At 43.3% G+C, this 21765-nt stretch overlaps 1 protein-coding gene and 1 long non-coding RNA gene across 6 annotated transcripts in view; one reads left to right on the top strand and one right to left on the bottom strand.

Annotated features, from left to right (window-relative positions):
- Positions 1-9075, bottom strand: part of prmt3 (protein arginine methyltransferase 3) — a 215827-nt gene extending 206752 nt beyond the window's left edge. Inside the window, exons 1-2 of one of the 3 annotated variants that reach the window (XM_078549514.1) lie at positions 8735-9075; positions 3445-3568 (exon numbers count right to left, since the gene is read on the bottom strand). In XM_078549514.1, coding sequence (XP_078405640.1) covers positions 3445-3568; positions 8735-8939 — 329 coding nt within the window. In that variant the 5' untranslated portion in view covers positions 8940-9075. Of the gene's footprint in view, positions 1-3444; positions 3569-5320; positions 5452-8286; positions 8533-8734 lie in introns of those variants that run through there. The other 2 variants (XM_078549516.1, XM_078549515.1) reach the window with 2 other exon arrangements.
- The window catches only part of LOC144685007 (uncharacterized), a 142147-nt gene that overhangs the window by 101985 nt on the left and 18397 nt on the right, over positions 1-21765 (top strand). Inside the window, exons 3-4 of one of the 3 annotated variants that reach the window (XR_013577607.1) lie at positions 14094-14175; positions 18517-18569. This is a non-coding gene — a long non-coding RNA (uncharacterized LOC144685007). Of the gene's footprint in view, positions 1-14093; positions 14176-18090; positions 18444-18516; positions 18570-21765 lie in introns of those variants that run through there. The other 2 variants (XR_013577605.1, XR_013577606.1) reach the window with 2 other exon arrangements.

Genomic DNA, 21765 nt, shown 5'->3' with positions numbered 1-21765 from the left:
CTGTATTGATTTTTTCTTTTACTGTCTTCTTGTACTTTGAAATTGAAGTTACATTTTTACAGTTGTACTTTTAATAAGGGGCTAAGTGATTTAAAATTTCAAACTTCTTGGGACACCATGCTGCCTTGGACAAAACTGGCATGTGTCCTTTCTCTCCTTGCATTCATAAGTCTGCACCCCAACACTTCTCCCCACTCTCAGACTGCCCCCCTCCCCGCTACACCCCAACCCTGCCACTCTGACAACTCTGCAGGCAAACCCCTACCCCTGCTCTTTTACATTGACATTAGTGCACACAACAAAACAATCACTCCGCACGTGGACGGGAAAAAATTAGAGGGAGCATTGCTCCGTACCCTTCCGCTCAAATTGTTCTTTCCCACAAAGTAGCTGAAAGTGCGAGCTGAGAACAGTGCAGCAAGTGAAACCACTCTGAGCGCACAGGGAAAGCAACTGTGCATCTCCTTAACCAGTGAGCCTTAGGAGAGAATTCAAAGAGTGGAAAAGAAAGATTTGGTTGAAAAAGAAGAAAAAATACAAGAAGAAAAAGAAGATTCTTTAAATTTAATTTTGGCATTTTTAAAATCTGCTAAAATAATTCACAGTTTGAAGGAATGCAGCTCCACACATAGGATAATTAATTTTCAGTGTCAGAGGTTAATTGGCAGCTATTAACACTTTTTACCATAGAAACCAAAGAAAGGTTACAGTGCAAAAAGAGGCCATTCAGCCCATCGTGCCTGCGCAGCCAAAAAAAGAAACAAACCGCTCATTTTAATCTAACTTTCCAGCTCCTGGTCCGTAGCCTTGCAGGTTACAGCACTTGGATGCAGATCCAGGTACCTTCTAAATGAGCTGAGGGTTTCAGCCTCAACCACCAACTTAGGCAGTGAATTCCAGACGCTCACCACCCTCTGGGTGAAAAGGTTTTCCTCATGTCCCCTCTAATTCTTCTACCAATCACCCTAATCTATGCCCCCTGGTAATTGACCCCTCAGCTAGGGGGAAACAAGTCTTTCCTGCCTACCCTATCTAGGCCCCTCATAATTTTGTACGCCTCAATTAGGTCACCACTTAACCTCCTCTGTTCTAAGAAAAACAACCCCAGCCTAACCAATCTCTCCCACTGTTGCAATTTTCAAGCCCTGGCAACATTTTGTAAATCTCCTCTGCACTCTTTCCAGTGCAATTATGACCTTCCTGTAATGTGATGACCAGAACTGTACACAAAATTCCAGCTGCGGCCTAACCAACATTTTATACGTTACATCATTACATCCCTGCTTTTGTATTCAATATCTCGCCCAATAAAGGAAAGCGTTCCATATGCTTTCTTAAGCATCTTGTCCACCTGTCCTGCCACCTTCAAGGACCTGTGGACATGCACTCCAAGGACTCTCACTTACTCAACCCCTCTCAATAACTTCCCATCGATTGAGTATTCCCTTGCTTTGTTTGCCCCATCATGAAAAGAATACTTATCTTTGCAATTACTAGCCCTAAATATTTGTGAAAAGTTCAGTTTGTATCGTTTGCGCAAATACAGCAATTTATGCCGTTCAATGCATGGCGGTCAGGTGGGGTGGTCAGGTGGTCGGTTGTCTTGTGGTTAGGGGTTTTTGAATGGTTGGGGGTGTAGTCAGGGATTGTGTTTGTGATGGGGGTTCAGGTGTCTGGGGGGCTGGTTAGTCACAGGTGAGGGGTAGTCAGGGGCTGGACGGGGGGGGTGTTCCAGGGGTGGGGGCTGGGGTGGTCGGGGTCCGGTGCTCAGAGGGGTGGGGGGTGGGGGGTGGTTGGGGAGGGCAGTCGGGTGGTAAGTTGAGGGGGGGGTGGAGAGGGGGGCGGCTCAGTACCACAGATACCCAGGCATTAGAAGTGGTTTTAATCCTCCTAACTTTCCCAGGGCGACCATCCTGCTAAGAGTGTCGGAACCATCCAAAGTCTCCAATTTAAATCGTCGTTTTGGAGGGTTCCAGACACAGGGCAATTGCCCATCGGAAGTTGAAACTTCTCGGGCAATTTCCATGCAGTCATTGCGTGGGGACCTCTGGGGGGGTTTCCCCCAGCGTACCTTCCAGGGTACGCCCAGGTACCACCCTCTGGAGAATGGAAGATCTGGGCAATTATGAATCGCTGTTCGCTGTTGCAGCCCTTGAACTAGATTACCAATGTGCTGGAGCTGCCTGCTGTAGGATAATACTCAGGGATCTTAGAGGTAAAACCTGATTGCTAAAAGGCCTGAACACTTGTCCCACTACATGCCTACAAATTCTCTCATTTTTCAGGGACGAGGAAATCTCCTCTGGGAGATTGTATCAACTGTTTCTAAGAAGGAAAGGAACACTTGACCTCACCCTCTAGACTTTTGATTATGCTACTCCTGAACCAACCTCTGGGAAAAAAAACACCAGACTAGAACCTTTCCTCTGGCATTACTCTCTTCTTTGCATGAAGAGACATGCGGCCTCCATTCAGTGTCTAGGCATGGTTTAGATTATCACCATGAGAGACTGCTATCGTGCAGTTGTGTCCCACCACATTATGATACACATCTTGGTTGTTGCTTAAGAGGAATACCCAGTTCCCTATTATTTCTCCCAGGAATAAAAATGTCAAATATCCTTTCAATAAAACATCCCACCAGAGCCTGGTGCTTTATCCAACAGTTTAGCAAATACTGGCAAAACAAAAAGCTCACTCCCATCATCAATGGACAAGCTCAAGTGGCAAAAAGCCTTGGCAAAGGTGTCGCATCATTTGAACTACCCAACCACCCTGAAATGTACAGAGGAGAATCTTCGGCTTGGCGAGCTGGGGTGAGGCTCACTCTCTGAGGCGTAAAATGAGGCGAGGTGATGGCGGGTATGTGTCCTGACGTCACCGCACGTCATTTAGATTTTCAGTTCAGCAGAAACTGTCAAAGGCCTATTAAGTCCATTTAACTAACAATTAAAACAATTAACAAAGCTGCCCATCCAACCTTAAGGTTGGTGGGCAGGCGAAAAGCCCAGGCGGTCTTCGCATTTTCCATGAAACCTCATCCACGGGTGGGATGAGGTTTCATGAATGATTTTAAATTTTCTCAAAAATTTTTATTGAAGTTAATGCACATGTCCCAGCTCATGTGACTGCTTCACATGAGGGCACAACTGCACCCAACTGCACCTCCATGCCTCAGGGAGATTTCTGCACTCTTTTGCATGCATGCACAAGAGAGCACGCTCCCGACCCTCGCCCGCACAGGGGCCACACAGCGCTTCCGGGTGCGCGTCACGCTGGGTGGTTCCTGTGCGGACCCGATCGGGGGTGCCGATCGGGTCCGCGCCCACCCACGCACAACCCACCCGACGGGGGGGGAGGGGAAATTCTACCCATTGTGTACATACTTTTGGAGTATAAAATTTTGTGAGACAATGCAATTTTAAACACAGAAAGCCAACGCACCTCTCACAAAATAGGCAACGAATTTGCACTTGCTCCTGGCTCTGCTCTTCTTCATCCCAGTCACACCATTCCAAATCGTCTATCTCTGACAGTTCAGGCATCTCATCAGTAACGTCTTCTCTGCCTATCATATAAAAAAGAGAAAATCTGTCAAAAAGACAATAAAAAGTTGTTAAATTAGGTAGAGCATAAGTCTCACACACAAAAATATTAGGCTTTGTAGTCGTGTTACAAGAGCCAGGCACAAAACATCATGCCATCTAGTTGAGACATACCGCTACAACTTGCATTTATATAGCACCTTAATGTTGATCAACTTCATAAGACATAACACTGGAACATTATCTGCCCAAAACTGACACTGAGCCAAGAAAGGAGCTATTAAGAGGGGTGACTAAAAGCTCGTCAAAGGAGTGGGTTTTAAGGAGAGCCTTAAACAGGAGGAATGTGAAGAGGTTTAGGTAGACAATTCCAGGGTTTAGGGCCCAGTCAGCCAAAAATACTCCTAACAATGATGGGGCAAAGGGAGTAGAGGGTGGACAAGAGGCCAGGATTGGAAGAATGCAGAATTCTCAGTGGTTTGTAAGGCTGGAGGTGCTTACAGAGATAAGGAGCAGAGAGACCAAACCGGGATTTGAAAACAAAGGTGAGAATTTAAAGATTTTTATTTTAAATTTAATGGACCAAGAGCCAGTGTTGGCCAGAAAGCAGTGGGGGGGGTGGGGTGATGATTGAGGGGAACTTGTTGTGGGTTAGGAAATGGGCAACAGAGCCTTGGATGAACTTAAAATACGGATGTCGGAAGCACATAGGAATATTCGAGTCCGGAGATAGAGAAAGGAAGCATCAGGCTTTCAGCAACAAACAGCTGGAGACTACTGGAATGGCCCTATCGCAAAGGTGGCTGCAATACAAAAAGGATACTTTAGTCACATGGAAACGCCACTTGAAGTACTGCGTTCAGTTTTGGGGACCACCTGCAGGAAGACTATATTTGCCTTATTTGCAAGCAGTGCATATTCACCCAGAATGATAACTTGGCTTAATAGGTTAAATTATGTGGGCTGCTTGTGTGAAGCTGGCTTGTGTTCCCTGGTCAAGGTGTTAAAAATGTTGAAGGGATTTGACAGGGTAGACATGGAGAAACTATTTTCCCTGGTGGTGGAATCAAGGACAAGGAAACATAATAAATTAAAGCTAGGACATTCAGATGAAATAAGGAAGCACCTTTTCAGAGAGTAGTAAAAATCTGGAACTCTCTCCCTCAAAAGGTTGTGGATGCTGCCATTCAATTGGAGCTTTCACAACTGAGATCGAGAAACTTATGGTAAAGGCTTCAAGGGATGGAAAACAAAGGCTGGTAAATGGCGCTGAGGTGCAGATCAGCCGTGATCCAATAGAATGGCAGAGCACACTTGAGGGTTTGAATGGCCTACTCCTGTTTCTACAACTGAGGCAGGGGTGGAGATTTTACGGGAGTTGGAAGAAAGCGATCATTTATGGTGGAGAAACGATGGAGTCGGCAGCTCGGGTCAGGGTCAAATAGCATGGCAAGCTTGCAAACACTCCGGTTCAGACTGAGGGAGTGGCTTGGTGGGGGCTGGAAGCGGTGACCAGCGCTCCTGGACCTTTTGTAATGAAGTTGTAACAGGCGTTGCCATGGAGAGTGCACCAGTGATGGTGACTGACAGTTAGCTGTCAAGCGTTGTTTGAAATTTAAACAAGGCAGCTTGACCCTGATTGATTAAGGCATTGCCTTGTTTAAATGTGCCTGGTTTAAATGTCCAACATTGCTTGACAGCTAACTGTCAGTCACCATCATTGGTACATCCTCCATGGCAATACCTCTGCCAATCAAAGTTGTAAAATGACTTACCTTTTACCCTCTTCTGGCCCCGGACCCACATGCCACCAGGCTGACCTGGAAGGCTTTCCCTTAGTAGATTGCGGGTTAAAATGATACTTGGGTCCCAATGATGTCAATGGAGCCAGATCTGCATATTTATGAGAAGTCCTAGCCATCTCCCCAACTGGTGTCACAATCACCTGCTCAATAAAGTCATTAAAGTTGCAATTCATGGGTTGACAGCTGAATCAGAAGGGGTAAACCACTGCAGCTGTTTTAACTGTCCATCCGCCCATATTTCTCCAGCTGAGCTGGGTTATAATGAGCCCGTTTGTGCCAATGGAGAGTGGTTTTAGTCAATTATACATCAATGACAGGGCAACAAGGAAGACCACAAGAGGCTCAAAGGTCAGAGGTGTGAGAGTCCTCCAAGAGGCCATGTCACATCAATCCAAGTTCTCTCTCAAGGTAACTTTATGGGTGGAGGAGGACATGCAGCCCTTCTTAATACAGCCATCCACAGAAACACTACATTCCTGCCATTGCATCTAATCCTTTCTTAAATGATGATGGTGCTGCTTTGCTCTGAAGATCATTCAGAGTGTTTATTAATCTCCCCGAATGTCAGCTAACCTTATAATCTTTTTTCTAGTTTGAGCCTATGCCCTCTTGTCTACTCCCAGTTTAATTTAATATAGTATTCTAGATTAACCAGTGTTGGCCAGATAATATATCCTGTTTCTCTAAATATAACTTGGGTTATGGCCCGTTGGATCAGATAGAACTACACAAATGTACATATTTAAAATAACTCAATGTAATCTTTATTTATGACAGACTTCATGAGTAAAGCTGCACTAGGAGCTTAGCAACAAGAAGACAACACACTGCATTATCTCTGTCCTGGGTGCTACGCCAGCCAAGGATTCATCGTAGCTCTCATAGACTCTTCCTTTACAACCCTTCTTATCCCTGCTGTGCAACAGCTCTGCTTCAACTCTATTTCACATTAGCCATATTACACTTATTGGTTACTGACGTCCTTGAAATTAGCGCTGGCAAAATTTTCATCTAGAATATTCTTTCCTTTTCTGATGACCATCTGACTTTAAGAGTCCCCCAACAAGTATGTCCAAAGACCCCTTCCATACACCCAACTGCCCACACAGGCAGCTGCGCATTACCTGATGCGTTCTCTAAAACAGAAAGCACAGGTTAAAGGTGGATACTCAGCGTAAGGGAATGTGGAAAGTGGCGTTCCACAGGAATTGATGCAAGGACCATTGTTGCTCAAGATGTACATAAGTGATTTGGAATGAGAATCAAGAGGTCCAATATCAAAATTTGTGATGACACCAAGTTGCTGGGGGGAGGGGAGGCAGTTAATACAGGGGAAGATTGCAACAAAATACAAGACACCGTTGACAAACTTACAGAATGAGCATGTCAATGGCAAATAAATTTCAACGTAGATAATTGCGAGGTGGTGCATTTTTATAGGTGGAGTAAGAATCTCATCAACCCCTTGAAAAGAAGAGCCTAAAATGGGTTAGAGGTGCAAAGGGATCTGGTGTACAGATCCACAAATAATTATAAGAGCCAGCACAGGTTTACATAGCAATAAAAAGGTGAAAACAAAGCTCTGGGGTTTGTTTCTAAAGGGATCGAGTTCAGAAGCAGAGAAGTTATGCAAATTTATATAGAAACTTGGTTAGGTCACACTTGGGAGTATTGTGCCTAATTCCATATTGCAAATTAGGGTACAGAAGTAAGTGCAAAAAAAATTTCAGGAATGAGTGAATAGGCTGGAACTCTTTTCATCAAAAGAGAGAAGACTGACGGAAGAGGTTTGAGAGGGTAGACGTATCCAGAGTAAAGATTTCCAATTGTTGGGGGAGCTGACAACTTGGGACCATAAATATAAGATGGTCACTAATAATTCCAATAAGAAATTCAGGAAAGTGTGAACATGTGGATTCCCCGATCATGAAGTAGCTGAGGTGAAAATCATAGACTTAGATGAATGCATAAGGGAGAAAGGAATAGAAAGATAACCAATCCCATTTAAGCAAATGGAGCTGGGTTCACTTGTGAAGTTTAAATCTCTAAAACTGGATATAAGCTCAAAGCTGCGGGGATTCAGGGCAAAACTTGGGTTTGGATAAGAGAGGAGCGATATAAAGTGGGTAGGGGTGGGAGTTAATGAGTGGAAGTGTGTGGGGGTGCTGGGGGGAAAGGCACTTAGTGCCTTGGGGCTCAGAGTTTCTAATTTACATCAATGACATTGATTTTGATTCATAAAGGGAATGAACTAAACAAAATGTGAGCTGAGTAGGTGAAATTAACTGAAAACAAATGTAAAGAACGGGGGCCCTGCATAAAGAATAATGTTGAAATAGACAAGGGTGAAGTTGAAAGAATCAACAACAACTTATAAAGCGCCTTTAACGTATTGAAACGTCCCAAGCTGCTTCACAGGAGCATTACAAAACAAAATACAGTTATGACTCTGAGCCACATCAGGAGATATTAAGTGAGGTGACCAAGATCTTTGCCAAAGAGGTTATAATCTGGGTCTGGGTCTCACCCCCTGCGCTACAAGGTACATTCTTAACATTCTCCCTGACACTGACAAGACCTGTCGTTTGCTAGCACACCGGTTTCCACACGATGGAACTGTGTGTAGATTTAAAACCAGGTCACTGTCTCTTAATACAGCGGCTGCACTGATCAGAAAGCAGACATTGAAACCCGTAACACTTCACCGACAGGGATATTAACTGAAAGACGGCGGCGTTTTATGCACTATTGAAAATATGCAAAACGCTGCGAATAAGACAGCTCCGGCTTCAATCCGCTCCGCATCGACCCAAACTCAACCCTAGCGAGACAGCAAGAATGCAGGACCGCTACATTGTTACACTTCACATTCCTTTTGCAATGTTACAATTCACCATGGCTCCTCATTCATTGATCTCTCGCCCACGTGTGTTTACCTCGCCTTTCAGCCATGTTCAATCTGCAAGGTCCATATGAAATCTCTTCACAGCCCCATCCACTTCCAGGTCAGTGGGATGGTTCCAGTTTGAGGAAATAGGAAGTATATGTGTATATTTTAAATGAGTTCACTGAACGCCCTTTACATTCATGTACTTAGTCAATGCGATGTGCTCCAGGTTAGATCTAATAAAGGAATGTCTATTCAATCACAATACTTCTTAACTATTGTTCTCTAATTAAAATTCCCGAAATAAAAGGTTGTTTTTTTTAGCTCCATCTGGTGTTGTCACTGAGAATTTACAGTGTTTGGATAATTTGATCAAACTCAGATGGCTAGTATTGTAGCAGCAATAATATTTACCAGCAGAGAGGTGATCATCAGACAATCCCAACTTCTTAAAGAGCAAGCAGACACGTCTAAATGAAAAAAATATATATACAGACCTTGAACTATGAAAAAGTCCCTTTGTCGCTCTAAACAAAATCCATCCGGAACAGAATGGAATTTCTCATTCCAAGTTATCGTGATATCATAACATTTTGCACTTTTAATGCTTGCTAAAAAGTTTTGGGTGAGCGGAAACTTTTTCAAAGATTTGCGTCCAAGATCATGGAAACAAGACGAATCTCTTGCCAACTGATCAACCATGATGTCATTAACGAGTAAAAATTGTCAACATTAAACAAAAAATATAGTCATTTCAAAAATTAAAGCGTTTCTACAATGGGTTTTCCCAGAATCTCGTGCAACAGGATTTAATCAATCTAAGCGTTTTAGCAATGAAAATATGAGAATCCCTTTGGGAAAAGAAATAGGATTGTGGAGTTATGGGGTGCACACATGGAGCCTGCAATGCGAGAGGGCAGGTCAGTATTTAAGAATGAGTGAATATTAATATCGCTCTGGCAGCCAATGTGTTCCAGGTGGGGCGGGACTTGGTTTTAATTTAGTCACATTTCTACAGCAGAATGCCCTGAGTGGAGAATGGTTACATAATAGGTGTGTGTGAATCACTCCCAATAACTGCTAGCTGTGATAGTCTGGTGCGATTGGCAGGGAAATTGCCCAACCATCTTCATTCCAGCCAGGATTTGGGGCGGGACAAAGTTTAAAACTGGGGAGCAGATGAGCATACAGTGTGAGATGAGGATTGGAGCAAATGGGGAAAGTAACTCCCGTGACAGAATGGTTGAGTTGAAGTTTCAGTGTAGCTCAATGGAAGAGTTTTAATTTACTGTCTTCATTCTACATCGAAGATGACAGCCAGAATACCACTTGGCCTTTTGTAGTATGCAGATAAAGTAGAAAGATTATTTATGTAACTAATGGTGAAAAGTAAGGATTACATTTTTTCTTTCAATATCATAAATTTAAATTCCAGGCAGAAAATTTCTTGAACCGCATGTGATTTTCATTCACAATCCCACCCAGTCATCTAAGCCACTTGACGATAAACACATTCAGAAGATTCTGTATTGATATGATTTTTATTTGGAAAAGCACTTTGCAACCATGCTAGTTTATTTTTTAATTAAAACCTTACACCACGATGCACACGTCATTACCTGCCAATTACAGGATTCACAGACCCTGGAATTATCAGAAACCCAAACACAAGGCACATTATAATCCGAATCTTTACCCCAAAGATCCCAGTATTCATCATATTGTCTTAATGCAAAGGCTTTTGTACTAGAACCACAGAAAAGTTATGGTGTAGAAAGAGGCCATTCAGCCCATCATGTCTGCACCGGCCAAAAAGAGAAAAAAAGAAACTAGCTGTTCATTTTAATCCCACTTTCCAGTACCTGGTCTGTAGCCTTGCAGGTTACAGCAGTTCAGATGCAGATCCAGGCACCTTTTAAATGAGTTGAGCATTTCAGCCTCAATCATCAACTTAGGCAGTCAATTCCAGATGCCCACCACCCTCTGGATGAAAAAGTTTTTCCTCATATCCCCTCTAATCCTTCTACAAATCACCTTAAATCTATGCCCCCTGGTAATTGACCCCTCAGCTGAGAGAAACAAGCCTTTTCTCTCTACCTAGGTCCCTCATAATTGGTAGGTCACCCCTTAGCCTCCTCTGTTTTAAGGAAAACAACCCTAGCCTATCCAGTCTCTCTTCATAGCTGCAATTTTCAAGCCCTGGCAATATATTGTAAATCTCCTCTGTGCTTTCTCCAGAGCAATCATGTCCTTCCTGTAATGTGGTGACCAGAACTGTACACAAATTTCCAGCTGTGTTCTAACCAGCATTTTATACAGTTCCATCATTACATCCCTGCTTTTGTATTCAATACCTCATCCAATAACAGAAAGCATTCCATATGCTTTCTTGACCACCTTGTCCACCTGTCCTGCCACCTTCAAGGACCTGTGGACATGCACTCCAAGATCTCTCACTTCCTCAATCCCTCTCAATAACTTCCCATTTATTGAGTATTCCTTTGCTTTGTTGGCTCTCCCCAAATGCACTCACTTTTCCAGATTGAATTCCATTTGCCACTTCTCTGCCCACTCAACCAAACCGTTGATATCATTCTGGAGTAAACAACTATCATCCTCACTATCAACTACATGGCCAATTTTTGTGTCATCTGCAAATTTCCCAATCATGCCTCCCACGTTTAAGTGTAAATCAATAATATATACAACAAACAACAAGGACCCCATCACTGAGCCCTGTGGAACACCACTGGAAACCATTTTCCATTCACAAAGACATCCGTCGACCATTATCCTTTGTTTCCTGTCACTGAGCCAATTTTGGATCTAACCTGCCACCTTCCCCTGTATCCCATGAGATCTCACTTTCCTGACCAGTGGAACCTTGTCAAATGCCTTACTGAAATCCATGTAGAAAACATCCACTGCACTACCCTCATCAATCCTCCTTGTTATTTCCTCAAAAAATTCCATTAAGTTAGTCAGACACTATCTTCCCCTAACAAAACCATACTGCCTATCCCTGATCAATTTGTGCCTTTCTAAGTGACAATTTCTCCTGTCTCTCAGAATTGTTTCCAATAATTTTCCCACCACTGAAATCAGACTGAATGGCCTATAATTTTCTGGCCTATCCCTCGCGCCCTTTTTAAATAATGGTACAATGTTCACAGATCGTCACTCTTCTGGAACCTCGCCTGTATCTAGTGAGGATTGGAAAATGATCCTCAGAGCACCCTCTATATCCTCCCTGGCTTCCTTTAACACCTTGGGCTACAATCCATCTGGCCGTAGCGATTTATCCACCTTCAAGGATGCCAATTCCTCCAGCACTTCCTCTCTCATTATGCTTATTGTATCTAATATTTCACACTCCTCCTCTTTAACTAGAATGACTCCATCATCCCTCTCCTTAGTGAAGACAGAGTCAAAGTACGAATAGAGAACCCTGCTCACATCTTCTGCATAAACACACAAGCCATCATGTACATCTCTTATAGGCCCTACCCTTTCCTTTTCCTTGTTCTTAATTTACTGGTGAAACATACTAGGATTTTCTTTGATTTTTCCTGCCAATGTTTTTTTGTATCCTCTCTTTGCTTTCCTAATTTCTATTTTTACTTCACCCCTGTACTTTCTATACTCCTGTAGGCTTTCTACAGTATTAAGTCTTTTGTGACTGTCATAAACTTTCTTTTTCTGCTTTATCTTGGCCTGTATGCTTCTGGATAGCCAGGGGGCTCTAGATTTGCCATACCACCCTTTTTCACTATGGGCACATGTCTACACTGTGCCCGTAGAATCTCGCCTTTGAATGCCTCCCATTGATTTGACACAGTCTTTCCTTCTAATAGTTGTATTCATTCCACTCTCACCAGCTCACCTCTCAGCTTTGTCAAATTTGTCTTCCTCCAATTTAGGACTTTTACCCCTGTTCTATCTTTGTCCTTTTCCATAATGATGCTAAATTTAACTATATTATGGTCACTATCTCCAAAATGGTTCCCCACCGGTACTTCATCCACTTGCTCAGCTTCATTTCCTAAGATTAAATCTAGAATTGCACCGCCTCTCATTGGGCTTGTTGTGTGCTAGCTAAAAAAGTTTTCTTGAATGCAGTTCAAGAATTTTGCACTCTCTGTGCCCTTCAGACTCTTCATATCCCAATTGATATTAGGGTAATTGAAGTCTCCAACGATCAATGCCCTATTGTTTTTGCACTCAGAAATCTGTCTACACATTTGCTCTTCCAACTTCCTTCCGCTTTTTGGGGATCTACAGTACACTCTGAGCAGTATGGTTGCCCTTTTTTTATTTCTGAGCTCAATCCTTATGGCCTCATTTAGTATATCATCCTGCCTCACAATTGATTCATTAACCAATATTGCTACACCCCCACCTTTTTTATCCCCCTCCCTATCCTGCCTGAAAACTCTATATCCAGTATATCCAGCTGTCATTTTTCCCCTCCTTAAGCCAAGTTTCCTTTATAGCATTGATATCATGCTGCCATGTGTCTGTCTGTGCCCTTAGCTCATCGGCTTTATTTACTATGCTCTTTGCATTTATATATCTACCTTTTAACACTGCCAACTTCCTGTGCTGTACACTTTTTAATCTGTGCTGCTTCTGTCTTTCAGAGTCACTCATTAATTCTTCATCTCCCGTTCTCCGCTCTGAATTTGCACTCAGGTTCCCATCCCCCTGCCAATTTAGCACGAGCAAATCTCCCAGCGAGGATATTCGTCGCAGACCTGTTCAGGTGCAGAGCGTCCAGCTTGTACAGGTCCCACCTTCCCCAGAACTGGTCCCAATGCCTCAGAAATCTGATGCCCTCCCTCCCGCTTGCATGTGGGACTGGGAGTAATCCTGGGATTACTGCTTTAGAGGTCCTGCTTTTCAATCTCCTTCCTAGCTCCCTAAAGTCTGCTTTCAGGGCCTCGTCCCCTTTCCTACCTAAGTCATTGGTACCAAAGTGGACCTCAACCTCTGGCTGATCACCTTCCCCCAGAAGAATGCCCCGCAGTCATTCCGTGACATCTTTAACCCTGGCACCAGGCAGGCAACATACCATCCTGGAGTCACGTCTACAGCCACAGAAATACCTGTCTGTTCCCATAATTAACGAATCCCCTATCACTACAGCTCTTCCCCTCCTGTTCAGCAGAGCTGCCTGTGGTGCCATGAAATTGGCTCTGACTGCACTCCTCTGAGGAATCAACGCCCTCACCGGTATCCAAACTGGAAAATTGATTGATGAGCATGACCACAGGGGACTCCTGCACTACCTGCCTAATTTTCTTGGACTGCCTGGTGGTCATCCATTCTCTTTCTGCCTCCAGGCTCCTAAGCTGAGGTGTGACTACCTCTCTGAACATGCTATCCACGTAGCTCTCAGTCTCGTGGATGCGCCACAGTGACTCCGGCTGCCGCTCGAGCTCTGAAGCCTGGAGCTCAAGGTTCTGCAGCTGGTGACAATTCCTGCATATGTTGCTTCTAGGATACTGGTAGCGTGCAAAACTTCCCACACATTAGAAGATGTGCATTCCACACGACCGAGCTGTCCTGCTATGGCTTCAATTTACTTCCTTTGTGTGAACTTTATTTTACTTTGGTTTAGTTATGCAACTTTATTTTACCAAGCCGTGACATAACTTTATTTCACTAGTGCTTGTGTTTCTTACTTAAATGTAAGTAGCCCCTTCTTTTGAAAAGAATATGTTTTTCTAATTCTCAGCTACTTGATGACACTCCCTAACAGCAGTTTCTCACCAACCAATGAACTTATGCTTCTCCTGTGATGTTAGGTGCTGCTGGCTGCCTGGTCTGGGGTCCTCCTCTCGCGCTCTCCTCTAGGTGCTGCTGACTACCTGTCCCAGGGTCCTCCTCACGCACTCTCCTCTAGCTCTACTCTGGGTTACAGATGTAAAGCCGACAGGTAAATTGTAGCATCAATGATTTTACACCAGGTGCTATTAACTTTGCATCTTGGAAATGGCTGAAGACTATTCAGTTAAATAGTTGATGATCCAAAACAATAGTAGTCATTCATTTGAATTGGTAGCTTGTCATGAAGGTATAATAATTTTCATAATATTTTTCTGGTTTATTGTAAAGTAGGTTTACAGGGATTGTGTTGTTCTGTCTGTGTGCGTGATTTAATTGCATTTTGTACCCAAGCAGACTGCAAGTTGAAGTTATCAAAAGAAGTAAGGTGTAGAAGTATCTTTAATATGCTAATGAGTAAACATGGTTGGGGACTTAGCATGTAAGGTGTAAAGGGAATTTGTATTTTTAGATAGATGAAGGGGGATTTGAATTTCAAAGAGGTTATTGAGAATAGTAACAACATGAAATTTTTTTTATTCATTCATGGGATGTGGGTTTCGCTGGCTGGGCCAGCATTTATTGCCCATCCCTAGTTGCGCTTGAGAAGGCGATAGTGAGCTGCCTTCTTGAGCTGCTACAGTCCATGTGGTGTAGGTACACCCACAGTACTGTTAGGAAGGGAGTTCCAGGATTTTTACCTAGCGACAGCGAAGGAACGGCGATATATTTTCAAGTTAGGATGGTGAGTGACTGGGAGGGGAAATTCCAGGTGATAGTGTTCCCATCTATCTGCTGCCCTTGTCCTTCTAGATGGTAGTGGTCATGGGTTTGGAAGGTGCTGTCTAAGGAACCTTGGTGAATTCCTGCAGTGCACCTTGGAGATGGTACACACTGCTGCTACTGTGCATCAGTGGTGGAGGGTGTGAATATTTGTGGATGTGGTGCCAATCAAGTGGGCTGCTTTGTCTTAGATAGTGTCAAGCTTCTTGAGTGTTGTGGGAACTGCACTCATCCAGGCAACTGAGGAGTATTCCATCACATTCCTGACTTGTGCCTTGTAGATGGCGGACAGGTTTTGGGAGTCAGGAGGTGAGATACTCGTCGCAGGATTCCCAGGCTCTGACCTGCTCTTGTTGCCACAGTACTTATATGGCTAGTCCAGTTCAGTTTTTGGTCAATGGTAACTCCCAGGATGTTGATAGTGGGAGATTCAGTGATGGTAATGCCATTGAACATAAAGGGGTGATGGCCAGATTCTCTCTTGTTGGAAATGGTTATTACCTGGCAGTTTTGTGGCGCGAATGTTACTTGCCACTTGTCAGCCCAAGCCTAGATATTGTCCAGGTCTTGCTGCATTTGGTCATGGACTGTTTCAGTTTCTGAGGAGTTGTGAATGGTGCTGAACATTGTGCAATCATCAGCGAACATCCCCACTTCTGACCTTATGATGGAAGGAAGGTCATTGATGAAGCAGCTGACGATAGTTGGGCCGCGGATACTACCCTGAGGAACTCCTGCAATGATGTCCTGGAGCTGAGATGATTGACCTCTAACAACCACAACCATCTTCCTTTGTGTTAGGCATGACTCCAGCCAGCAGAGAGTTTTCCCCCTGATTCCCATTGACTCCAGTTTTGCTAGGGTCCCTTGATGCCACATTCGGTCAAATGCAGCCTTAATATCAAGGGTAGCCACTCTCACTTCACCTCGGGAGTTCAGCTCTTTTGTCCATGTTTGAACCAAGGCTGTAACGAGGTCAGGAGTTGAGTGGCCCTGGCGGAACCCAAACTGGGCAGCAGTGAGCAGGTTATAGCCAAGCAAGTGCTGTTTGATAGCACTGTTGATGACCCCTTCCATTTCTTTACTGATGATAGAGAGTAGATTGATGGGGCAGCAATTGGCCGGGTTGGATTTATCCTGCTTTTGTACAGGACATACCTGGGCAATTTTCCACGTAGCCTGGTAGATGCCAGCGTTATAGCTGTACTGGAACAGCTTGGCTTGGGGTGCAGCAAAATCTGGAGCACAAGTCTTCAGTACTATTGCCGGAATATTGTCAGGGCCCATAGCCTTTGCAGTATCCAGTGCCTTCAGCTGTTTCTTGATACCATGTGGAGTGAATCGAAGATCGACATTCTGTGATGCTGGGGACCTCCGGAGGAGGCCAAGTTGTACCATCCACTCGGCTCTTCTGGCTGAAGGTTGTATCTTTTGTGCTGATGTGCTGGGCTCCCCCATCATTGAGGATGGGGATATTTGTGGAGCCTTCTCCCCCAGTGAGTTGTTTAATTGTCCACCACCAATCACAATGGATGTGGCAGGACTGCAGAGCTTAGCTATGATCCATTGGTTGTGGGATTGCTTAGCTCTGTCTATCATTTGCTGCTTATGCTGTTTGGCACGCAAGTAGTCCTGTGTCATAGCTTCATTAGGTTGACACCTCATCTTTTGATATGCCTGGCATGCCCTCCTGCACTCATCATTAAACCAGGGTTGATCCCCTGGCTTGTATTAATGGTAGAGTGAGTGATATACCAGGCCATGAGGTTACAGATTGTGTTTGAGTACAATTCTGCTGCTGCTGGTGGCCCACAGTGCCTCATGGAAGCCCGGTCTTGAGTTGCTAGTTCGAAATCGATCCCATTTAGCATGGTGGTAGTGCCATACAACACGATGGAGGGTACCCTCAATGTAAAGGCAGGACTTCATCTCCGCAACAATTGTGTGCAGTGGTCACTCATACTGATACTGTCATGGACAGATGTCTCTGCAGCAGGCAGGTTGGCGAGGATGAGGTCAAGTGTGTGTTTTCTTCTTGTTGGTTCCCTCACTACCTGCCGCAGTCTCAGTCTAGCAGCTATGTCCTTTAGGACTCAGTCAACTTGGTCAGTAGTGGTGCTACCAAGCTACTCTAGGTGATGGACATTAAAGTCCCCCACCCAGAGTACATTCTTCCCCCTTGCCACCCTCAGTGCTTCCTCCATGTGGTGTTCAACATGGAGGAGCACTGATTCATCAGCTGAGGGAGGATAGTATGTGATATTCAGCAGGAGGTTTCCTTGCCCATGTTTGACCTGATGCCATGAGACTTCATGGGGTCTGGAGTTGATGTTGAGGATGCCCAGGGCAACTTCCTCTCAACTGTGTACCACTGTGCTGCCAGTGCCAGTGTGACAGGACATACCCAGGTGATGGTGGTGTCTGGGGCCTTATCTGTAAGATATGCTTCTGTGAGGATGATTACATCAGGCTGTTACTTGACTAGTCTGTGAGTCATCTCTCCCAATTTTGGCACTAGCCCCCAGATGTTAGTAAGGAGGACTTTGCAGGCTCAACAGGGCTGAGTTTGCCATTGCCTAGGTCGATGACATCCATTTCATTTCTTTTTTGAGACTTTGTAGTAGTTTGATACAACTGAGTGGCTTGCTAGGCCATTTTGAGAGGGCATTTAAGAGTCAACCACATTGCAAGTTCCAAAGACATATGGAAACAATGGAATTTACATATTAAAAAGGGAGAAACATGTATGAAAGTGAATGAGGCTATGTATCAGGGAAAGGCATTAAAAGATCTGACAGATGTGTGTGAAGCCTCCAGTATTTAAGTCTGCTGTCTACAGAAACTAAAGCTGGAGAAAGCCATTTTGAACTCCACTGTCCAGGGTATTGTATTAATTTGCTGGGTCTGTTTAAAATCTAAAAATCTATTTTTGGACTGTTGCCTTAAAGGAGGTGCAACTGGGGTCCAAGTTAATTATGGATTTTAGGAGTTGTTAAAGTAGTAATTTGTAGTTCTATATATGTGCTTGAAATCTTCTCTTTTGTTAATAAATATTTTGATTTTAGGTTTTTTTTAAATCTCGGTGGACTTATTACTTCTGAATTCAGAGCACACATCACAAAAAAAATACAAATTGCAAAACTGTCGTGATAGGGCGGTCAAGTTTCCCTCATGGAGTTGATCCGCCTGGCACACATCATCTGCCATGTCATAACAAGCTTATCAGCATTCCTCCCTTCTACAGGTACCATTCCCTAAGCGAACATTGGCAACCAGGAGCTTCCATCGGATGGTCCATGATTATGCTTATATACTACTGCAATAGTTTGCCATTGTCTTCTGTGGTATGGCTGACCAGGAAACTCTCCCGCTCTTTACCACCTGCCATCAAGTGTATTGGAAGGATTTACAGGTTGATAATCAACTCCTTTAGCCATGTTATGCACACAGCTTCCATGCTCAAGTGGGACTTGAAGTCAGAGCTTCTGGCCCAGAAGCAGTGATGCTACTACTGCACACAAGAGCTCCCTATCACCACTATTGCTATCAAATAAAATCGGGTATTGCTTCCACATAAAAACCATTATTTTCATTCTTGTTTTATTCAGATATTGGCTCATGACACACTTGTTAATTTATATTCAAACACACACAAGTTGTTTATTTCCAGGTGTTGGTACACAGAAGATTGGATTTTGAAAAAAGGCATACTATATATAACAGTATTCAAAACTGTCTTAATGCAAATCACTGGCAATGAAGTTCAGGGTATAAGAACACTGTACTCAGATCATAGGGCAGCAGAGGGTGCTATTTTCAAGATTATCAGTTTTAAATGAATGTCACATTGCAAGCTTTAGATTATAAATTAGAACAAAAATTAAAAAGCGGTTAACCACCGTTTTTTTTTAAATTGGAACATTAGGAAATGTCCTGTATGCAAGTCTCTTTGTATTAAATCCACTAAACTGGCTTCTGGGTGCAACAGCATCTTTAAAAACCAATGAAATAATTTTGACCTCCTGTGGCTGGACGGGGGTGTTGGGGATGGTGCTGGGGAAAAGAAAAAAAATCCATTTAGCGTTAACTGGGCAATAGGGGGTCTAAGAAATGCGTTGGTAATCTTACTGCCCTGTTATCACTTTTGCATGCAAATCAGCATCCGAATGCCATAGTTAATAAGGATATAAGAAATAGGAGTAGGCCAAACAGCACCTTGAGCTTGCTCCACCATTCAAATAAAACCATGGCTGACCTTCTACCTCAAATTCATTTCCCCATCCAATCACTATATCCCTCGATTCACTTCGTCTCTAAACAAGACCGAATTACAATTTTACACAAATGTGAGCAGAGTGAGTGTCACAATCACCCTTCCCATGTGTACTGGTGCCCTGATCAGAAGTTTTTTTTTAAAAATGTGAATCCTGAAGCAGACGTGTTCCTCCTGGCTGCACAAAAATTCCACAGGCCACTTTGACCCCAGCTCCTCCCCACTCAATCCTGCCTTGGTATCGCACGTCCTATCCTTGCTCTACAAGCACTGACGTGCAGGTCTCTGCTGCTGTCCCACTGCTGAGGCTGAAAAGCAGCAAGTTGCATCGAGACACCCGTCTGGTGACCCGCAATCCATCTGCCAAATTAAAATGAGGCAAGGGCCTCAAAATCAAAATCAAGACCGCCTCCTCACCATGGAACAGCACGCTCTCAGAGTCAGAGCCACCCTAAAGTTAAGATCGGCCCAAGTATGTTTGGTTTGAAATTGTGAAAGTCAGAGTGCCAAAACAAATTAAATATCTCACTTTTACAATAAGAGGAATGTAAAGATCGGTTGGTTATATGTAAGATTTTTGCATTTATTGAAAATAACTTTGAAAACAATTTCAAATTGGATTTACATTCAAGTATAGAAGTTTCTCATGCAAACAAATGTAAGGAATATATGATCAACAATGTTGAGATAATTTTTGTTTATATAATGCGAACACCACAATGCAAAAATAAAGAGTCAGAAATTTCTACAACTACCAGCTGAAGCACCTTTAACATTTGAATCATGGGTGACACTTTAAGGCAAAAGAGTCCCAGATTGGCCTCAAGCAATTTTATTGCATTAAAACATACAAATTTGGAGATAGCCATTGGCTTCATGGGAGAGTTGGAGATATAGGTGTTCCCATTCTTTTTTCCTTCTTATCCCCTCATGACCCACTTTCAAAACTCCACACAACCTTGCAGGGCAGCTATTATCCAATATTGCATTTTGACTCAATGAAAGCAATTCTGCACGTTTTAAAATTAAAGTGTATTTCTATTAAATTCATTTACCCGTACGGTCCTAGCAGTTGACAGGGTTTTGTAGCGTGCTTTGTTTGACACGGCGTTGACATTTTAATGCGAAGTTTAAAAAAAAGTCACAAAACCTGAGATGTAGATGTGTGCGACTCAAAGTGCACCTTAGTTACCCACAGGGATGATATAGGTACAGGTAACAGACTTGTGACTAAGTTGCTAATTTGGTGAAACAATGGCAAGCACAACAAGGTCGAAGCAAACTTTAGGAAAATGTTACTACGATGGTCTAAAAGCCACATTTTCTCTAAAGTGCTTACAGTATCCTGAAAATTTGATGCATACAAAATGAAACAAAAATCAGTAAACCTTTGCAGTCTTTTATGATTTATAAAAGTACAAAACAAAATTCAAAACCCACCAAGGTCCAAGGTTCTGAACAAAGTAGAAAACAAATCATGGCAATAGAAGGTTAAGGCAGTGCAAACTGAGCCGATTGCTAGACATGGTAAGTGGAGATTTTTTTTTTGTGTGCCACCCACTTATAATTTCAATTCATTGCCAATAAGAAATACTATCGACTCACAAAAGCCCATTATTTTCATTGATATGCTTTGCAATGATCAAAATCCAATGTGGCAGATATCTAACAAGCTGCTTCACCTTCAAGGAGGAATCACTAGTACTCTAGAATTTCCAGTTATTTCTAAACACAGGCAGAGCATAGTTTACACTGAAAGAGTTTTTCCCTTTTGGCAAAATAGGAAAGCCAGGACCTCCAACAATGCAATTGCATTGACATACTCTTGCCCTGTCTCAAAGGCACAAGTGCTTTCTCACTTCAAAACTTGACCACAAGAATTCAAAACCAAAGGCAGATTAAAGAGACCTTATTTCGTCAACAGGACAATGCGTCTCCTGAGATCATAAGTTTAGCACTTAAAATGATTAATGCACTAAATTCAGAATGAATGCAAAGCAGGACAACATTAAGAAACAGAACAGCGAAGCAGCCCTCCAAATTCCCACCCAAGGAGCTCATTCTGGTCAATCTACCAAGAGCACAGAAGGTAGAAGCGATACTTCACTCACCAGAAAGGGCTGAAAGAGATCCTCTGTCCGACCCACCAGCTAAGGAATGAGGAGGAGGGGAACTCAAGTCTTCTAGATCTCTCCTCCCATTGCCCTACCACCCAACCCGCCCCACCACAAAAGTAAAAGGACTGAACTAAGTTATAGAAATCATTTAGTGTCATCTGTTTTAGATGAGCAAGTACATAGGGAAGGAATCAAGTTCAGTATAGAACAATTCCAAAATTGGGATTGGTTAAGGTCTGTTTTAAGACTGACTGACAAACAAAAAAGTCCTGCCATCTCTCCAGGTTGCTGCAAAATAAAATGCATTTATCTACCTCCTTCCATGACCCAAAGTGCTTTGCAGCCAACTGGAATAGCTTGAGGGTGAGTCATTGTTCGAAGTAGGAAAATGCAACAGTCAATTTGGGTGAAACAAAGTCTCAAAACGAGATAAATAACCAGATGATCTGTTTCTGTGATGTTGGTTGAGGGATAAACGTTTGACCAGGGTGCTGGGGATGAACTCTCCTGTTCTTTGTCACACAAAACT

Source organism: Cetorhinus maximus, chromosome 9 (assembly GCF_964194155.1).
Source record: "Cetorhinus maximus chromosome 9, sCetMax3.hap1.1, whole genome shotgun sequence".
In the NCBI taxonomy this organism is placed as follows: Eukaryota; Metazoa; Chordata; class Chondrichthyes; order Lamniformes; family Cetorhinidae; genus Cetorhinus; species Cetorhinus maximus.
This window is presented reverse-complemented; position numbering and strand designations above follow the sequence as displayed.